The 18,726-nt window shown below is 37.3% G+C and overlaps 1 protein-coding gene across 4 annotated transcripts; it reads right to left on the bottom strand.

The window, feature by feature from the left end:
- Positions 1 to 583: 583 nt before the first annotated feature.
- pcm (5'-3' exoribonuclease pacman) lies at positions 584 to 18,493 on the bottom strand. Of its 4 annotated transcripts, none has more exons than XM_046624667.2 (20): positions 18,245 to 18,493; positions 16,665 to 17,105; positions 16,047 to 16,494; positions 15,626 to 15,876; positions 14,247 to 14,380; positions 12,822 to 13,204; positions 11,507 to 11,802; positions 11,098 to 11,372; positions 10,731 to 11,007; positions 10,352 to 10,627; positions 7,658 to 7,821; positions 7,167 to 7,558; positions 6,451 to 6,854; positions 5,643 to 5,744; positions 5,483 to 5,569; positions 5,329 to 5,349; positions 4,114 to 4,263; positions 3,607 to 3,840; positions 3,054 to 3,527; positions 584 to 900 (listed from the first exon to the last, which is right to left on the bottom strand). In XM_046624667.2, exons 1-20 carry the CDS (start codon positions 18,317 to 18,319, stop codon positions 739 to 741), a joined length of 5,046 nt encoding a protein of 1,681 aa, XP_046480623.1. In that variant the 5' UTR covers positions 18,320 to 18,493; the 3' UTR covers positions 584 to 738. The 4 variants fall into 4 exon arrangements, with proteins under 4 accessions (XP_046480623.1, XP_046480625.1, XP_046480624.1 ...); XM_046624669.2 differs by lacking the exon at positions 18,245 to 18,493 and adding an exon at positions 17,777 to 17,931; XM_046624668.2 differs by lacking the exon at positions 5,329 to 5,349.
- Positions 18,494 to 18,726: the final 233 nt, after the last annotated feature.

The following is an 18,726-nucleotide window of genomic DNA, read 5'->3' as shown; positions in this document are numbered from 1 at the left end:
CTCGAACTGCATGGCCGGGTAGAACTGATTTCCGCTACATCGGTTCTCTGCCCTGGTATATGTTCGTTCGATATTTAATAGCCTCAATTATCAGGCTCTAAATCAATAAACTTTTTTCGTTATGCACAAGTTGCAGAGCAGTTTCCTCCATAAATATCTTTATGTACCAGTCGACTTGCTATTTGATTCGCGAAAATCGTAAATCGTCTAATAATGTCTAATGACTAAGAACGATCGCAATTCGTTCAACTAATATATTAACTACAAACAATTTGGATTCAATAATTCCCATTTCAATGGTTGCGTGTAATTGCCGTATCATGCGCGCGCCGTTATTATTGTTGCCAATTGTTGTCCCAAGAGTTCACGGGTGTATGCATGAAAAAGAATCATTCAAATAACCGTAACCTGAACGTAAGGATTGTGCATGCGTCATATACTGATGATCTTGTATACACTTCAGATCGCCGAATACCGAACTATTATACACACTTTGGACAACCCGCATACTGAATTGTGAGTGAACTGAATAATTTTAAGGAACAACGTACCTTACTTTTAAGACATTCTTAAAAAACACAAATATTGTAAAGTATTATTAATCGTTTGACAGAAGAAATCTGACATACCAGCCATGTAAATAATTCAATATATTTTGTCTTACAACTATACACACGATGAATGAGACCCAAAGAATTGAACTGCTTCTCAATGTCTGTCACTCGTATATTATTTCCGTTATTTTGATCCGGCTCCATTAGGAACTGAAACAGAGCCAAAATTGGCAGCAATTCGCGATCTCCTCTGCTTTGCCGATTTTTGTTGATGTTTCAGTGAATTCTGGAGCCCATTTTGTATATTTTGTGGCCTTGGAGTGTCTGTTGTTTTTGATCCGGTTACCTGGATTCAGAGAATTCAATGTGTGAAAACCAACAATTACAATAGAAAAGAGAAACTGACAGCAAGGCTGCACATGTTTAAACCGTCCGCAAAATATGATTATAAGCTCGGGGGGGGGGGGGGGGGGGGGGGGGCAATCATTTTAGGTGGACATAAAACCATAACTTAACGGTCATAATCCATAGTCGACACGGTAATTTACGGAGCACCAAGGGCAACTACATTCATCCAGATAACGGTTGGACATGATCCGCTAGCATATATTGATCTTGACTCGCGATGACGGTTAAAAAGTAAATGAAGGTTTTTTTTTTCTCGTCACAATTTTTCTGAACATATAGTAAACCTGTGTCAAAAATGAGACCAACAACGGAATTGTATGGTCAAACAACGTTAGCAAGCATATCGGTAGCCAATGGGTTAGTTTTCAGTTAGCAATTAAATTTATGTAAAACTTCAACATTTTTCACAACTACACACGTAAACGTGTTCCTATCTATGGGAGAAGACGAAAATGTTCACTCTAAATGCAAGCAATCAACTTCCTTGCAACCCACAGGACGAACTATCGTTTGCCTTTGGCGATATTGGCATTGGATCGATTAAATTGGGGCCCTCCATTTCGATCAATCCTTTGAACTGCAGGACAATTACTGTTTTACGTTTTTATGCGCGTCATATATTTAAGGATTGACTAACCGAAATACTTTCCTGACCTGGCCATGGCCGTTTTTAATTTCATTTCCCTCTTAGTATGTTATGGGGTGCTAAAAAACTTGAGGTTTGCAAGGTTTCAATTTAAGCAGAAACAAGTATTGACTAACCAGTTGGAATACTCGTGGCATAATCTGGACACCTGGTCGCAAGACAGACAGTTATAAAAAAATTATCGAGTATAGTACATAAGAACGTAAACGCCCAAAGAAAAAGAACAATCAAGCGTCAATGCAATATGAGAAGATTAGTGACTAACAGCGAGCTACACATAGAGAAACTGAGATCAATACAACAAGCAGATTACATTTCATAATACACGAAATCCTGATAGATTTACGAAATAGTAGCTTTCAAACATTAAAACTTGAACTCAAAAAGTGGATACTCGAACACGGTAGAAATTATTATGACAACATAATCGAATGAATACACACATGTTTAGATACCCGTTACTGTAATATGCACAAACGAATAGTAACAAAACATCACATTTGTATTTGATTAGATAGAGAACAAGGAAGTATGATGGTCTCTCATTCCTTTCCCTGCCACTCCCCAGCTTCCAAACAATACAAAACAAAAATATCACGTTATGTTGTAACCCACATATATATATATATATATATATACACAGCATTAACCACCACATGATAGTCGAACCAAAACCCGCTGATACTCTTGAAAGGTCTATTAGGGGTATCAAGAATATTGTAAGAAACAGAGAATGTAATGACCCTAAACTCAACCAAAGTGAACTAGTAATCGCTCGATTAGTGAAATCACAGTTAGCCATTATTAATTTTCGTGATATTTACCAGGTGAATTCATTCTGAAAAAATAAAGGAGAAAAAAATTGAGCTTACGGCGCAGATATTTTTTCGAGAGATGCTAGCAAATTAATATGAATTCAGAAATCCCACCAAAACCGGAGGAGAACCTGAAAAGATTAACAAGAAAATGTCTTTCATCGTGATTTGAAAATGAACTGCAAAATTCCCATGCCAGAGATTTTCCTTTGTTGGCTGATTGTTTTCTTGATTTATCTGTTATTGGAATAGAATTTTTTTTTCCTACTTAGTTATCAATTTATTGTATCTTCGCTCTGGGATCAACATTTTTGTTCACTCGCTAAAAGCATACTATATGATTTTCATAAAAGTTGATTACTGCTATCGGTGATTTTCATAATCGACTGATCGCTACTGTGCTAATTTCTTTTTTGAAATGTAATACTTGGCTGGTGATGTCCTTTATGAAACCTTGAAATATACCATAAGGAGAATGGAATTGAAAATGCTGAAGGTAATGGCGAGATTGAGATATCTTAGAACGCTCTGTGTATTCACCTAGAATAATGTTGTTTTTTTTTTCTTTTTTTTAGTTGCTGGCGAAATACTAAATTACACAAATATTTAATGATAAATGCTGTATCGAACCTTTGATGTGGTTTCTTCATTAGTTTCAGTTTCTTTCCTCTCTTGTTGCTTGCGGTGCAAGTTGTCAATCAAGTTTGCAGTACCGGTTATATTTCTTGGGTTTGCACTGCGATGCTGTTTCTGTGCTTGTAGCGGTACAAAAGCGGCAGTTTTTCTCTGCTCAGACTTGTTATTTTCGGTTCTCCAATTCTTGGAACTATTTCCAGTACCAGGATGAGGTCTTTGCTGAGGTCTGGTCTGAGAAAATGTTGGCAACAAACTCGAATTATTTGGACTTTGCGGTACATTTGAACTACCATTGAATACGCTCATAAACGGATTCGGCACCATCATTGGTGGCATTGGAGGTGGACAGTTTATGATTGGTCGAATATTTTGTGGATGTATTGCCCTGTGACGAGTGTTGTACCACTGCTGAGGAGGCGTAGGTAATATATTGACACCTGGGTCTGGTATATTGTTCAAATCCAATTCCTGAAATTGAAGCACGGTATTTCGTTAGAAATTTCAATTGACTCTTGAGTTTTTCTTCCAATGATGATGTTTTCCTTACCGTATACGCTCTCTTAGCAGCACTTTCAGCGGCGAGTTCCCTGCTCTGACAGAACTCACCACCGAACGTTCTTCCATTGGGTAAGAAGATACGTGCGCATACGAAGTTAGTCTCTTTGTTCGGTGAATAACTGTAACGAGGCATGCCCATACCTTTTAGTTGAAAGTATGTCAACAGTTGCGAACAATAGGATACTGTATTCGATTTTTTAGTATTTTCCACTTGTCTGGCATGCTATAAAAAGCAGTTATATTATGAATCAATTGCTAATACCTGATAGAAAAATCACATTCTGGCATTGAAAAGAAATCTTAACATCTGTACAGGTTTTAATTTCTACATATTTTTCCCTCTTATTCTTTTTTACCCGATTATGAGGAGTCGTTGCTTCACACAATATCTGTAAGAGTCTAATTTAGTCGAAACAATTTTACTAATTTCGAGTTGAAACATAGATGCAAAGATTTCATTAAATGCCGAACGTGTTGGGTGTATACCAAAACGTACATCGAATAACTGTTGTACCAGAGGTGGTGCATCTGAAGATTTAGATAATTGTGGGAATGCAGGAGGTTTGTTGGATGATGCAGTATTGTTTTTCGAATTATCATCTGAGATTTTTAACATCGCTTTCAAAAAAGCACTGGGATCTTGAGGCTGTCATACATAATCATTATTGTTAGAGAATTGGTATTGTTACCTAAAATAGAAACTAAGAACTATGCTATGTAACAGGGTTATCCACTATGTAACGTCATGCGTCAGAATTTAAATGGACGAATTTTGTTTCCGTGCACACTCTCCTGTATCTGTCAAAAGATGCGACACCTCCAACTCCGAGTGTTTCTGTAGAGTCTTAATCAATTTGTTAGTATTGGTGAAATTCTAGAACCGGCATACAGCACATCGCATGCCGCATCCACCAATGTTCGACCGACGCCCCTTTCAATTTCCTTACGGATTTTTCACTACACTCTCCGAGGCAGAAGTAATACTGGACGTTGTTGCCAGTTTTTCACCCAATACAGTTTTTACAATATAAATTTTTCGACTATGCCAATTTTAGCTGATAGATATATTTACGTGTGTCTGTCTTCACCACATTGTCAATGCCAAATGTGGTTGACAGATTTAAAAACTCTAATCGTTGTTGTAGGGTTCAAGACCTTTTGTGTTCAAGTCTAGTTTTCAACTGTCGCATGCATGTCTGGTATTCTATACTCAACCCTGAAATATGCTTGAAATCAACAGGTCTTGAAACCTAGTTCCGAATCTCTGTAGAGATCACTGCGAATACGATCAACTTTGCTCCAACCTTACCGGTGCAATTTTCAAAAAACATATATTCAAAATCCTGGCTCTGATCGCGATCGCAACAATTCAAAAAGCAGTCATCGCATTTATTATAGTTGCAAATAGAATATTCTGCATTTCATGAAAGTGTTTCGTTATTCTGTTTACTATAGAACTTTCATTCGAGTAAAACTGCGTTTAGTGTGAAAGTCTCTGATTGAATAGATAAAAATGAAAAATCAAAGTTTAAAAACGGTAACAATAGACACGACGATGGAGAAATGAAACCAACATCGGCGACATCTAGTTAGAATAATATTACGATATAAGGAAATTTGGAGAAATGGTAGCTTAGGAAAGATTTGGAGTGAGGTCGAGCGCATCTTGAAAAGCCGCCTACGTCGGCACTATTTAAGTCTTGGTATTTACCCAAAGGTGAGCTTCCCTTGGCTGCTTGAGTAGCAAACAGAAATGGTTAAATTTTTCACTTACTTTGACCAATTTCATATGTACCGTTAGTCGCGTATCATCGACGAGTAGACGAAATTTGTATGTAAAGTTTATACTATAAAATCAAACCCACCGAATTGGTCACAGTACTCGGCGTTTCCTTCGATTCGGTATTTGGTGTCATTGGTAATTTCTGCTGACTGTTTGAACCACTGGACTTCTAAACAGGCGTATATCACTGGTAAGATATTTGAGTGGTATCATTAACGGTTGCACCTTGCGACAAAACTTACCTGTAACCGATGTAACTCGTTCCACAGAGCTTGAAACTCTGATGATCTTTGTAAAGATTGACCCTTACCATCCTGTACAATCTGTGCTGTTTCATTTTCAACCTGTGTGCAATACGAATGAATATAGGTGTGAATATACATTTATAGTATCTATTAGCTTTTAATAACCACTGTGATTAAATTTTTAGTGTTTCAAAAATTGTAATCCAGTTTAAATATTGAACTTAGATTGAATATTTTGAGCGACAGAATTCAACTTGTAATGGTAATTAAGAGCTTCTCGCGGTTATGGACATGATTTCAGCGAGAAATAAAAAAAAAAACCAGTCGTCCTTGTTAAATGTACAAATCTACGTTCAATGATGAAATGTCCAAAATCGCCCAAGTGTATATTTTGAACGGAGGTGCTACAATTTCCCACAACAATGCGGGCATTAATCAATATGATTATTAATTACATGTAATATCTGAACTATGGACAAGGAGATGAAATGGCTAACTTTGTGTTGACAAGTAATGTGAAATGCCCTGCGGGTAAACGGTAATGTCAGAACATTGGGTATGTAATTGGGCAAGCTCGAGAGGTGCATCGCTGACACAGAGACGACTGCTAGCACGGTACGGATGAAATGATAGGAATTCTCTGGGAGGCCCAGCCACGCGAGTACAGGCGACCCCGTGATATACCGGGATTGTCAAGCGATAAAAATATCTGGTTCACATTTGATCCAACTTCAATGCGGAAGCTTGAAGTCTTGTTACTAATCTCTTTATACAGTTACTACACAATATGCATCCACATTCATACCTTAGAATTTGATTGCTCCTGCGATACCGCTCCCCGTGCTTTGCTCTGTGCGTTGACATTGTCCTGGACATTTGTCTCGGCGGTAATTTTGTGGTTGAGTTGTGTTTGATCACTGTTTTTTTTCATTATTTTCATCGGTGATACAGGAAACTGCATTTCACCCTTGACAAAGGCTGGGGCAAGGCCACCCTGGCTGTTGAACAAGGCAAAGGCACTCGTATTCGAACGAGAGGTATGATTTCGGGAATTCGAAGGCGACCTCCACGATAACGGTTCGGATGTGTCCACATTCGATTTGCCTGACTTGACATTCTCAGCTCGAAAACCATGGGACAAGTTTATGAAATCTGAAGGAGCTAGCCTATAACCGCGATTGGCTGAGCACATATTCAATGATAAACCTCCTGTAATAATAATCATTAAACCGTACACAAATCATATTAGAAGTTGAAAAGGCTTCTTATTCATACTGTGTCATTGTGTGCAAAGTGCCTGTGGGAGCCTGTGGTAAACAAATCGGCAGAATCTGATATGCGTCATCAAAATTCTTCGGCGAACCTGCCGTGCGACCATTACAATGAACATGATGGCTTGTTTACAACAGCCCCCGTGGGAACTTTACACAAAACGACACGGTGCGTGTGAAACGTGACGGATGCACGCGTCTGAAATAACAAGGATAATGCAGTTTATGAAGCAATGTATGCAAATCTTACCTACGAATTCCTTGTCGAATACAATGTCGTACATTAAATCAGAAATCTTTTCTGTTCTCGGTATTGCAAAAATTGTACCTCTATATCCAAGAGGCACGGTGAAATTTTCTCTGACACTGACAACCCTGTCATAAATTTTGTGTTGCGCAGTTGCATCGGGAGGGAAGTTACCCATGTGAAGACTAGGCTTGAACAATAAATGTGGCTTGACTTGCATCATTACGGTCTTCCCGGTTGGGGAATTTTTTTGGGATTCAATAAATGCATCCACCACTCTTTCTATTTCCTCAATATCTTCAAAATCCAGACTCTCAGTCCCGCAGCTGCAGCTTTCGATGTTGTAAAACGGTTGTTCCTTCAACCAAGATGATACAGCACTCACCGTCATACACCTACATTGCATTGATACATATATATTTTAGGTACAGGGGATGGTATCCTTAATTCTTCTGAAATTTGATATTGATAAATTTTTCAAAAACCAGTCTTACTCCGGTTCTGTAAACAACTCATCCTCGTAGTAGATGTCATTTGTCACGTTACTTGCCAGTTTTTCAAATAACAAAGGAAATTTTCGCATGTAAGCACGTATCAAGTCGATAGCCTTTGCACTATATAACCACTGGCCGTTAACTTTTTTCGTATAACCTGGCACCTACAAAAAATTGGAAAGATTTATAGAAATCGCGTTGAAATAAAAAATTCTCATGAATCCAGTGTTTAGTACCGATTGCGAGTGCGGAATAAAATTTTTGCACAACAGCGATCGAGAGAAGATAATGATTTTTCTCTGCCGAAGATGGCGTTGTAGAAATAATTTTTCCACTTGTAATTCGTAGATACAACTATTTCACCTGATCGCACAATACACGGATATCAAATACTATAAGCCTATCTCCAGACTATGTGCTCTCGTCGATTTGTTTGATACTGCTGTGATAAAAAGATTCATCGTTACTTACAAACTTGTTATCCCCGAACATTACGGGATTTATACCAACAAAAGATCCACTGCAACTAATCTCACAGTATATGTAGAGGATATTATGCATAGGTTTACGAGCATGACCTAAATTAATTCGATATACGCAGATACGGCGAAAGCCTTTCACCGTGTTAGTCATGATTTGCTAGTGTACAAGGTATTCAAAGATGTGTTAAGGGGATCATAGATTAACTCGTACCTATCTAGCAGAACTCGGTAGGTAAAAATTAAAAAATCGGACTGCTCCTTTTTGTTATTTACATTAATGATATGAGCCAGGTAATACTTTATTCCAAGTTTGTATTACTAGTAGTTGACTTAACAATCTATGAACCTGTGAAATCCACGAAAGACGCGATGCTCCTGCAAAACGACGTGGATAGTGTTTCTGACTGGTATGAAATAAATGGCCTTTAATTTAAAATATGTAAATTTATGTAGCGTTATCAGTTCTTCGAAAACCTCCAGAGCATATTCTGGGGGTACAAGCTCTACTCATCACCATTAGCTCATGTTACTTGGAATGAAGATCTCAGACTTGTATTTGACGAGAGGTTGAGCTGTATACACCATGTTAACTAAGTGATGAATAAGGAGTTGAAGAAGTTGTACTTTATATCAAGAGTAACGATTAATTTCAAGTATGCCAAAATGATGGTAACTCTGTTCATTATGTTAGTCCATTCAGCATTGACCTATGCATCCGCTATTTAGTCTAGCTGTGTTATGAAACTTATAGTTCTTTCATCGAAAAGAGTGAGTTCCTGAATGGCGTTGCTCTTAAAATGAGCAAATCTATGTCGAGATTGGAGTACGATTACAGAGAGACTTTGCGATATGTTAGACTGTACTCATTAAAATCATATCATACTTCGTCGCTTTAAGTTAAGTAGCATCAAGTCTCAGCATTTAACTTTCGATAATCTTCTTACTTTTAAAATATTAAATGGTGATCTTAGTTGTTACTTCATCGCTGATTTTTTTGTAGTAAGAACTGTTGACTATCCGATTAGGAATCCTCGTATACTTCGCGAAGACCTAACAGCATATAGCAACTACTTATATTTTAACACAAGTCATCGCCTTATTCGAATTTTGAATAAGCTATCCCTAAGCATTCGTTCTTTAGATAATCTAGAATCTTTTAAACGAGAAAACCGGAAAATTAATCTTAATATATCATAAAACTCAACACTTAGCCTCACCCCCTATTATATTTCTGTTATTTCTGTATGCACTTTCGTTGTACATTTATTAGCTAGCTACCTACACTGGTTTTAATTTTGACGTGTACAAAGGGATTTGAGTTCGTATAATTTATAAATAAATAAATAAATAAATAAATAAATAAATACTTATACAGATACCGTATGTACCTTCAAGATTTTAAATAACATAGTCGATTGTGACTCTGCCCTGAGCATATTCGAATTTCTATTGGGGGAACGACACTTATACCTAGCTCAAGTTCTGGGCACCTATCAGATCAATTGAGGCGCAACGCTGATCGGCCTCTGAGAGACTCAGTATGATCTGTAACGAAAACTCTGACTGGGTTGCTCTCTTTCGCAGATCTATTGGAAGATTCATAGCACTGTGCAGAATAAAACTGTGGGTTTACAAACGAAGTATCCCCAATATTCGTAGTACCTAATTACTAGCTGGACCGGTTGGTGTTGAGGATTGTTTTAGTTCTACCGTGTGATTCCTTCGCCATATTCCACAATTCACTCAAATTTATACTAAATCGGTCTATTAGAAACTGGTCACTGCACGATTACTAGTTATCATCACTTACGAAAAAAGCTGATTTATTTTTGGTAAGACCGGTCACTTTTATAGTCTCTATTTCTATTCGTACGGATATTTTTTGATTACACGTCCAACCGGAATTAATTGCTTTATATGTATAATGGGTTCAAACCCATGTACTCAATAAATTAATAAACAAAAAAATAAATGAATGTAGGAAAAATGCAATGATCCGTATAATGGTATAGTATGACTGATTGTGTGTGAGCGGTGTCTGGAAATGGGCTATTTATCTACTGCAGAGAATTCAAATGTCAAGAAGTTGTGGTGATTTGAAGAATCAATCTTTCGATATTCTGCAAGTAATAGCAATACCACACTCAGTTTTCGATGGTTTGATGGTAAATTTATCGGGTTATTGTCAAACAACTTAAATGTGATAGGATACCTCTTGGTTTTTTTTGTTAAATTTCAAGTTGAGTCCCAAGTTACGCTTCGGATTTTCTAATTGCTCTCTTGGCCCTTGCATGACGTAGATAGAACCGGTGATGCGGCTCAGCAAGTGGCTATTAATTCCCAGTCTTTGAGCCGCTATACTGCCGTGCATGTAGCGCGATTTTGCGTCTGATTGTGATTGTTTTAACAAATCCAAGTTTGGCTCCTCGGTGATCCACATGGCTAACTTGACTCTGCCAGTTTTCGTACTAGTACCACCTTCCGAGACCTATTTGAAAGTAATGATTTAATGCCAACTAGTCATCTAGTAGGTAAATAGATTTAACAACGACTCGTTATCAACTTAATTCATCGTAGCATTTTCAGCCTACCTCGCCCATAGCTCCGTAATGCGGGTGTCCCAGCATAAAACATATGCTCTTTGGTGTAAATACTTCCCCAATGTTTTTGTACTGTACAAAGCTAGAATCGTGTACGGCTATATCACCGACGGTTGCCTGAAGTGCGAAAGCTGACGGTACGTCGCTCCATTGTTTTTCCAAGGACAATTTTCCTTGAGTGCCAAAAATATAACGTCTACCCGTCATCAAGCACGCATGCACTAAAACATCCGTCTCTCCTACATCAATTCCTAACCGGTTCATGTAACTACAAAAGATACAATTAATGATACGTTGCGAATTGAAATGATAGCACACGCTATGAGTGTATAATATGTATCCCAAGTGCTGAACATACTTTTCGCTAATCGCCCTCTTTGTCTGGTTCCATTGGACGGATAGAGGCCCTCTCATCTCTTCTTTTACTATAGTTTCATTTCGATCAGCTGACAAAGTGTATTTCACCTCACGATTGGATACAGCCACAACACGTGCCTCGACCAAATGCGGCCAAGAAACAAAAATACTCGTCCCTAGTATTTGGCCGGCCAGGTCAGCCAAGTTTCGTGCATCGGATGGCACGATTTGTAGTATCATATTTTCACCTCGTGACACTTGTTCGAAAACTTTCACCTAGAACAAGTAAAACGTATATTCACAGACGCATTGTGTACGACGTAGCAGATATCATTTGTCGCGGTGTGATAAAACGATCTCTATGATATTTGCTTTTCACAGAAAATGCTCAAGCTTAAGATTTTGAGTACCTTGGCTTTGCGTAATTCAGCTGTGTGATTAATGTGCTTCAACGTTGGAAATCCTGGGAAGTAAACATCCAGTCTTATGCCTGGACATAATCCTTTTACTAGTTTTTCTCTTGGTACAATAATGTCTTCCCACTTGATTAGTTTAAGCTTTGCGTGATTTGTAGATAATTTAGGAAAATACTGAGGAGCTTCGTATAAACCCAAATCTTCTGTGGTATGGTAATAAACGTACATCGGCCCATGGGAATTTCGTTGTTTCTCATCAGGTGTTAGCTTAGCGTAACACGGCTCCATTGCTGTTTTAACATTTTGAGGTTTTTCATTCGTTTACGTATTGGAAATTATTTAATTATTGATTTCAAATTTTATTGAATATATCCATAAAAATTATATATTTGCATCTACAACTGTAAGATTATTGTTTGCGCGTTTGGTTCACTCTAGAAATGCTATCGGTAGCAATATTTTTACAAAATGGTTCACAAGAAACTGCATCACTCAGCATCGATTGCAAACTTTTGTCAAAGTGGAGAACGAGGTTGTCGACGGCATACAATAAAAATGCCTGGGGGTAAATTCCTAACGGGAATTGGTATGGATTTGAACTGTATGGTGTATTGGGAATGGGATAATGCCTTAAGTAAAAACGAATATTCTTGTTAGGCTGAATTTATCGACGTTTGTAAACTTGGCTTTACAAATGACAGGAGCTGTTGAAATGCATGGCCTGTTCATTTCATTTCTATCAAATTTTGGATTCAATGGTTTTCATGGCTGAAACATTGACGTACAAAGACTAGAGACCATCACATCAATTCCAGTATTTTAAACTTGCGTAGTAATTAAATCGGATTATAATTCATATCACACAAACGGCAAAACTGTTGGCGAGCTTTATACGTTTCCGTTCAAAGGTCAGAGTATTGTCAATTTTCAAGCTACAGACATTTACGGGATCCACTTTTCGACCATCGCATTATGAATAGTATGCTAATGTAAGACTGGGTGACCATCAAGGCTGTCAGCTTTTGCTGCAATTTCCTCAAACGTCATATTGCCTACTGTGAATATTTGCTCCACAGACTCCTCTAGGTCACTTGAGATGGTAACATAAACCCTTGGGGTCCGATTCGACAAATATTTACAGTATGCGTGTGATTGATCTTTCTAAAAAATTTTGTGTACTGCCCTGTGTGCATACAAATACAACAATGAATAGAAATGACATCCATCATTTTATGTTCAATGTATCAGCTGAATAATTGGACTACAGATAATATTGTGGTGTTCCAAGTATAGAAGGGTTTTTGGTTACCTTCCAATAAACTTGTTTCTTCGATGAATGGAATAAGGACGACAGCCTCCCACTCTTGCCGTTTCCCATTCAAGTCAGTTTTGAATTCAGCTGGATAGTAATCTATGATCGGTGACTGTTCGCCAATCATTAACGATTCAAAGGGTTTTGGCAGTAATGATCTACTGGCCGCTGGCAATACTGCCAATAGCTGTTGAAAAGGTAAAAATGGTCGGCCCATGTCAAATTCCAATTTCAAGTCTTTAAAACCCTTTATATCGGAAATATATGGCGCGTAGTGATGCGGATAATACCACGACCAACTGCAACACCCGTTGTAATAATAATTCAGATTCCACTGAATCGCTCTGACGTAACATTCCGCTTGCGATTTCAATACATCTCTGAAATATTACAAGTCACTTATTCATCATGGCCACACGTTTCAATTGACGCGAAACGATAATTGATATTGGTATAAGAACAGCTCCCAATAACAAATAATGGATTGCCATGCGAGTTTACAGATCGTCAACTTGCTAAGCAGGAATAATGAAACGCGACTTTTTTGTGAGCCACCCTTAATTTATTATAACCCGTCAATATGAACACTCAATCGTTGTAGAAGAATAGATGATCCACACAACTGTTTATAACGGAATGCAATATGTCAAGATCTTTTGTCAGGTTGGCATTCTTCTATTCATGTAGTAGCCATGGCACGTCAAGTTGTTCGAAAAAGCATAGTGACTTCACGTCCGCTGCTTGACTGAGCTGTGCGATAAAGATGAAAACATCCGATGAAGTTTGCAATTTCAATAAGATGGATCGGCCAGATTTAGAGTCAGTCGAGGTCAAGTGGGAGAAAGGCTGTGTAATGCGCTGATATTTTTTTGCTTAACAAATCACCAGCCACGACATCGATTTAGTTTGGTGCAAACCCAAGTTAAAAGTGGAAGATGTATCCTTGGCATTTCTTTAAATCAAATATACTGCTTTTTATAAAAAAAATGATTTACTTGCTAGCTGCGGAATGCAAATAAGGCTTACATCCAGTATCCCCATAGTATAAGAACCCTCAAAATTAGTATTATTATCTTTGCAGTTGAGGAAATGGGAGCCTATATGCCAAGCATATACAGGTACTGTCGGTAAACGGAAATACACAGTGACACCCTTACCATGGATATTCCCGACACGTCGACACTATCGGACCACCTATTCTTCTCACACCTTGAGTGTCATGATTTTCAAGATGAATTCCTTAAAAATTTTTCATAAGAATAGGAATTTAGGCGTAGAGAATCGTAATTAAAAGAAATTTAACCTGTGATTCGTTAATCGTATCATATGTGGGAATACACTGTTATTCTGTAAAATTTGTAAGATAACCGATTTTAAACACAGGGCTCAAATTTATGTTTCCAAATAAACAGATATACATACGCATCGACATTTTCATATTCCAACTTGTTCATATAATAGTCACGCTTGTGTTGGATAAATTCCATGTTATAAACGTCGTTATCCGAATCGTCATCCATGTCTAATGGTTCTTCTTCATCAGAATGGCCCGAAAACTGTTTGACAATAGATTTACATTGAAAAGTTGAAAGGAATAATATTGATACATATCTTGCATTTTACGTCAAGTGGCCGACTTTTTTGAACAGTCACCGATTTTCATCTCTATTAGGTATTTTGTACTACTAATAGATATAAGTCTCGAAGCCAAGCCAAAGGCCACTGTGTGATTCTGTTGGCTACTTAGCAAACGTGATAGAAATGCTGTTTACGAACAGGCTGTTACCATGGCTCATGTCCACGTTGTTTGAGGAGGAAAGCTTATTTGTCTACAGTCTACTTAATTGTTTATGGTGATTTTGATAGATATTTTCACGTTCTTTCGAGCTATTGTACTTACATTTCTACCTAATTTCAATATGGTATTAAAAAACATAGTCATAAGTTGTACATTTATCTTTCAAGTATTCCACCAATTTTCAAATTCTTGGTTTTCACTTCTAAAATGGGCTAAAAATATGCCCAACATATGACTCAAGCGACAATGTTGTATTATTCTTTGTTCAGTGACTATGAAAAAAAGGAATCCAAATTAACTAAAGAAATTTGAACATTTTTTTCCATTTTCTAAAAGTTTAAAAGCACCTCCCATAGTCACCCTGATTGGCAAAGTGGGATTGTTTTCCCTTTGGTTGATATTAAAAAAAAAAAAGAATTGTGTACTGAAAAAAAATTGTTCTATAGAAAAATACTCGACATGCAACTCTGGATGAATGCAGCTCTTTGGATGTGGGTGGGTAATTTTTAACAAAATTTTGTCAATTCGAATTTTTTATTTTTTTATTTTTTTTAGTAACCACTAGACGAAGAATAATCCCAATTGTCACTTGGTATATATGTTAAGCATATTTTTAGTCTATCTTAGGTGAAAAGAAAGAATCTCAAAATGGCCAGAGTACTTGCATATCAAAAATACAACTTTTCATAGCATTTTTTAATACCCGTATGTAAAATAAAAGCACATTATATTCCAGCAAATTTTACGGTGTTTAGATATTAGAACCCGGTGTAAACAAGCCATCGAGAAATGAAATCTGAAATTTTATTCGAAAACCGTAAAATTCAGTCCAATTTGACAGGGAAAAAAGAAATACACGCGCGGATCCAACAACGTATAAAAGAGTTCTAAGCAAATACTGATGAAATCCCCACAATGAAACACAATAAGAAGCAAAACTGCATTCCCTACAAGTATTAGCATCGATTTGTGATTGCGCATTCGAAGAACAATGTTTACATACCATATTGTAGGTAGATTTAATTAAATCTTCCAAATCTTTATTTCCCGGATTTTTTGCTGAGGCTTCTGACGCATCTTCAGAATTGTGATAAGTGTGCCTTTCCGTTTCATTTGGCCTTCGACCGGTCTTGGATTCGAAATATTTTAAATCAGCATAATGCTCTGCAAATTGTTCAATATCCACCCGACTTAGACGTTCCATTAATTTTTCAAAGCGATCCAACTTCAAAGTACCGCCCTCGTTTATGTACCCTGCAAGACATTGCATTGTTGTATCAGCAAATATGATTAAAGAAGCTCGATTATGATTGATTATTAGATCCGTTTTAGCCGATGACGTCAATCAAGGGAACTGAAAATTTAGTATCATATTGAGACAAACAATCATCAAAACTACCGGCAAGCAGAATTATTGAACCAACCGTCCAGTGTAGGCAGCACTTCCATGTAAGCCAAGTATAAAATTGGCAGGGCACCGTTAGCGATATGTAAATTTGGCAAATTTGGAATAAAATCGTTTCCAACCAGGAAACCCATTAGTACCCAGTCATCGATAATTTTCTCAATGTCATAGTCAAATGAAAGTTTATCCTTAAGTGAAGAGAACTCGTGTTCGATATATTCTCGCATTACTGACAAATGAAGAAGAAAAAATGTGGTTTCCTCAGGGGTGGACACTCGCTTCTGTTTATTTCCAAACTTTATTTCTTCCCTCAGCAAGGAGAAATGAGGTTCGTGCGTGCACAGACCCAGCATTATGAGATCAGCATCCAAACCGTACAAGCAGTGCCTTGTGTTACTGTCATAATTCGATTGAGATTTAATATATCTAATGTAATCCATGATTTTGTGCTCTCCTTCACCTGGTGTCTGAAATAAATTTTTAGGTGAGGAAATAGCACGTCTCGTCAAAAGAAAACAGTTAATCATGAGAATTCCAACTGAATATATTTCAAAACAGTTGCGCGATATGACATATTTATTTTGCATGACACCTGATACAGGAAAGTCTGTAGAAAAATCTAGTGGTATGCAGTAACCTCATGTCCGCTCAGTATCACTTTGCACTTCTGCCAAAGTTTGTCCGTTGTTATTTTGTAGGTGACAAAATATTTGAGTTGCTCATTAAGACGTGTCATGAATACAGTTCCTGGTGTTATACAGTTGGAGTCAAATCGTGCCTCCTTCGGAAGTACTTCGCCCCTTTCCTTCGCTTTGGCTTCTAAAACCTCAGCTTCTTTAGCCGAGCGAAATCTGCGGCCCCTTTGTTGATTCATCTTAGCACGTGGTGCTACACCGTCGACCGCCATAAAAAATAGCTTTTGTGGTTGAATCATGTGAAACAATATTTCAATATAATGAAATATGTCCCGAAATATTTTTTCTTCCGATATACGAAAGTGGGGATCCAAGTCATTCGGATGAGAACATATGTGAATAATGCCATTCATATCCAAGTATAAGTTGTCATATTCAGGTATCTGAAAATTGAAAGATATTGTTGAAAAATGATATGCTTTTTTGCAGAAACTGTGGCATATACTCTTAGAATAAACTTTGGATAGCCGACATCTCTACCAAGGTCAAAATTGAAACCTAGTATATTCCTGCCCAGATACAATAAGTTGCAGCCATTTGTAATAAATTACATTACGCCTGTTCTACTTGTTTTTTGCCCATCTGCGAGTAATTATGAAAAGATCTGATTATGTTACATGATTTACTGATTAAAGTAATTACGAATTTCATTGTTTTAATGTTTTGGAACATGCACAAATTTTTGGATTATGACAGTCTATGTCATTCAAAATAATTTGGCTTTCGGCGATAAAATTGCACATGCAAGGAATGTTTCAAAAAACTCATTTTTCAATGAACTGCGTCAAACACTACTAGCATGTACATTTTAATCTTAGAAGGCTAATGCCATTTTATCTTGATGTCATACATGGTATATTGGCCAAGTATCATCTGCACTAAATTGAACAAAATAATATTCATTTTAAAATCTGAAAATGTCTTCAAAAAAGTTGCGGTTGTAAGATGTCTTTTACATTATTACAGGTTATTGAATTTTTGTCAACCCTTAGTTTACAGAACAGAAATTATTTTGCAATATTCATCCGTTACGTTAACATTATAAGACTTTAACCTGACAAGTCTGCAACATGCCTGACACAGACTTGTTAGCTCCGATGTCGAGTAACAGATTTTGTTACGATAATGTTCTGAGGTCGGCACAGTATTCAATCGCTGCGATAGATTTCAAACGATATAAGCTGTTACACGACTGGAATCAACAAGGATATCTGATTTATGAATCATAATCGTGTGCAAGTATCGGGCCAGTTTATTGAACCAAGTATTTGTAATCACTGTATTTGGACATGGTATGAAATGGACTGATCACCAGTATGCAAGAATTAAGACCAAACCAATTTTTTTTTAGAAAACAGGCTGATTGAAAAATAAGATCTGCGATATTTGTGAGAGCATGAGATCAGCTATGTCTCATTCATTTCGTTCAAGGGATAATTAATGTACATTTGTAGATGTGGTTCGATATTGTGATTTCGTAAGAGCATCATAATTGTTCAATTATAAACTTGTATGTACACACCTGATATTCCCTGACAACCTCGCTGAGGCATGGATATCTTTCGCTCATATACCTGAAGAATTTTGGCACGCCCATTTTTATGCCTCACGTAATGCTAAATTAGTATCAATCGTAAACTTACAGTTAGCACGCTTAAATATTACTTTGATGGTTCACATAAATGTATTTTATATTGATAATCACGTAGAAGACGTGAAACATAACCGTGTGTAACACCTGACCAGATGCTTAGGGTGCCACCACATGGAGCGTAACTTGCATATTGTAGTGATTCTGGTAATTTAAACGAAGTTACGCCATTCACATGAAGCGTATGTGACGTCGGAACAGTACCTAGTGGAAATCTCCAGATGTTAGACACCGGAAACATTCACACGCAGCTACAGCTAGACTCACATCAGTAGTTTGGGTCACCAATTACCGATTAAGTATTGAAATACACCGGACAACGGGCATTCTGTCGCTCTAGTCGAACGAACCGA

Source organism: Neodiprion pinetum, chromosome 4 (assembly GCF_021155775.2).
Source record: "Neodiprion pinetum isolate iyNeoPine1 chromosome 4, iyNeoPine1.2, whole genome shotgun sequence".
Classification (NCBI taxonomy): Eukaryota; Metazoa; Arthropoda; class Insecta; order Hymenoptera; family Diprionidae; genus Neodiprion; species Neodiprion pinetum.
This window is presented reverse-complemented; position numbering and strand designations above follow the sequence as displayed.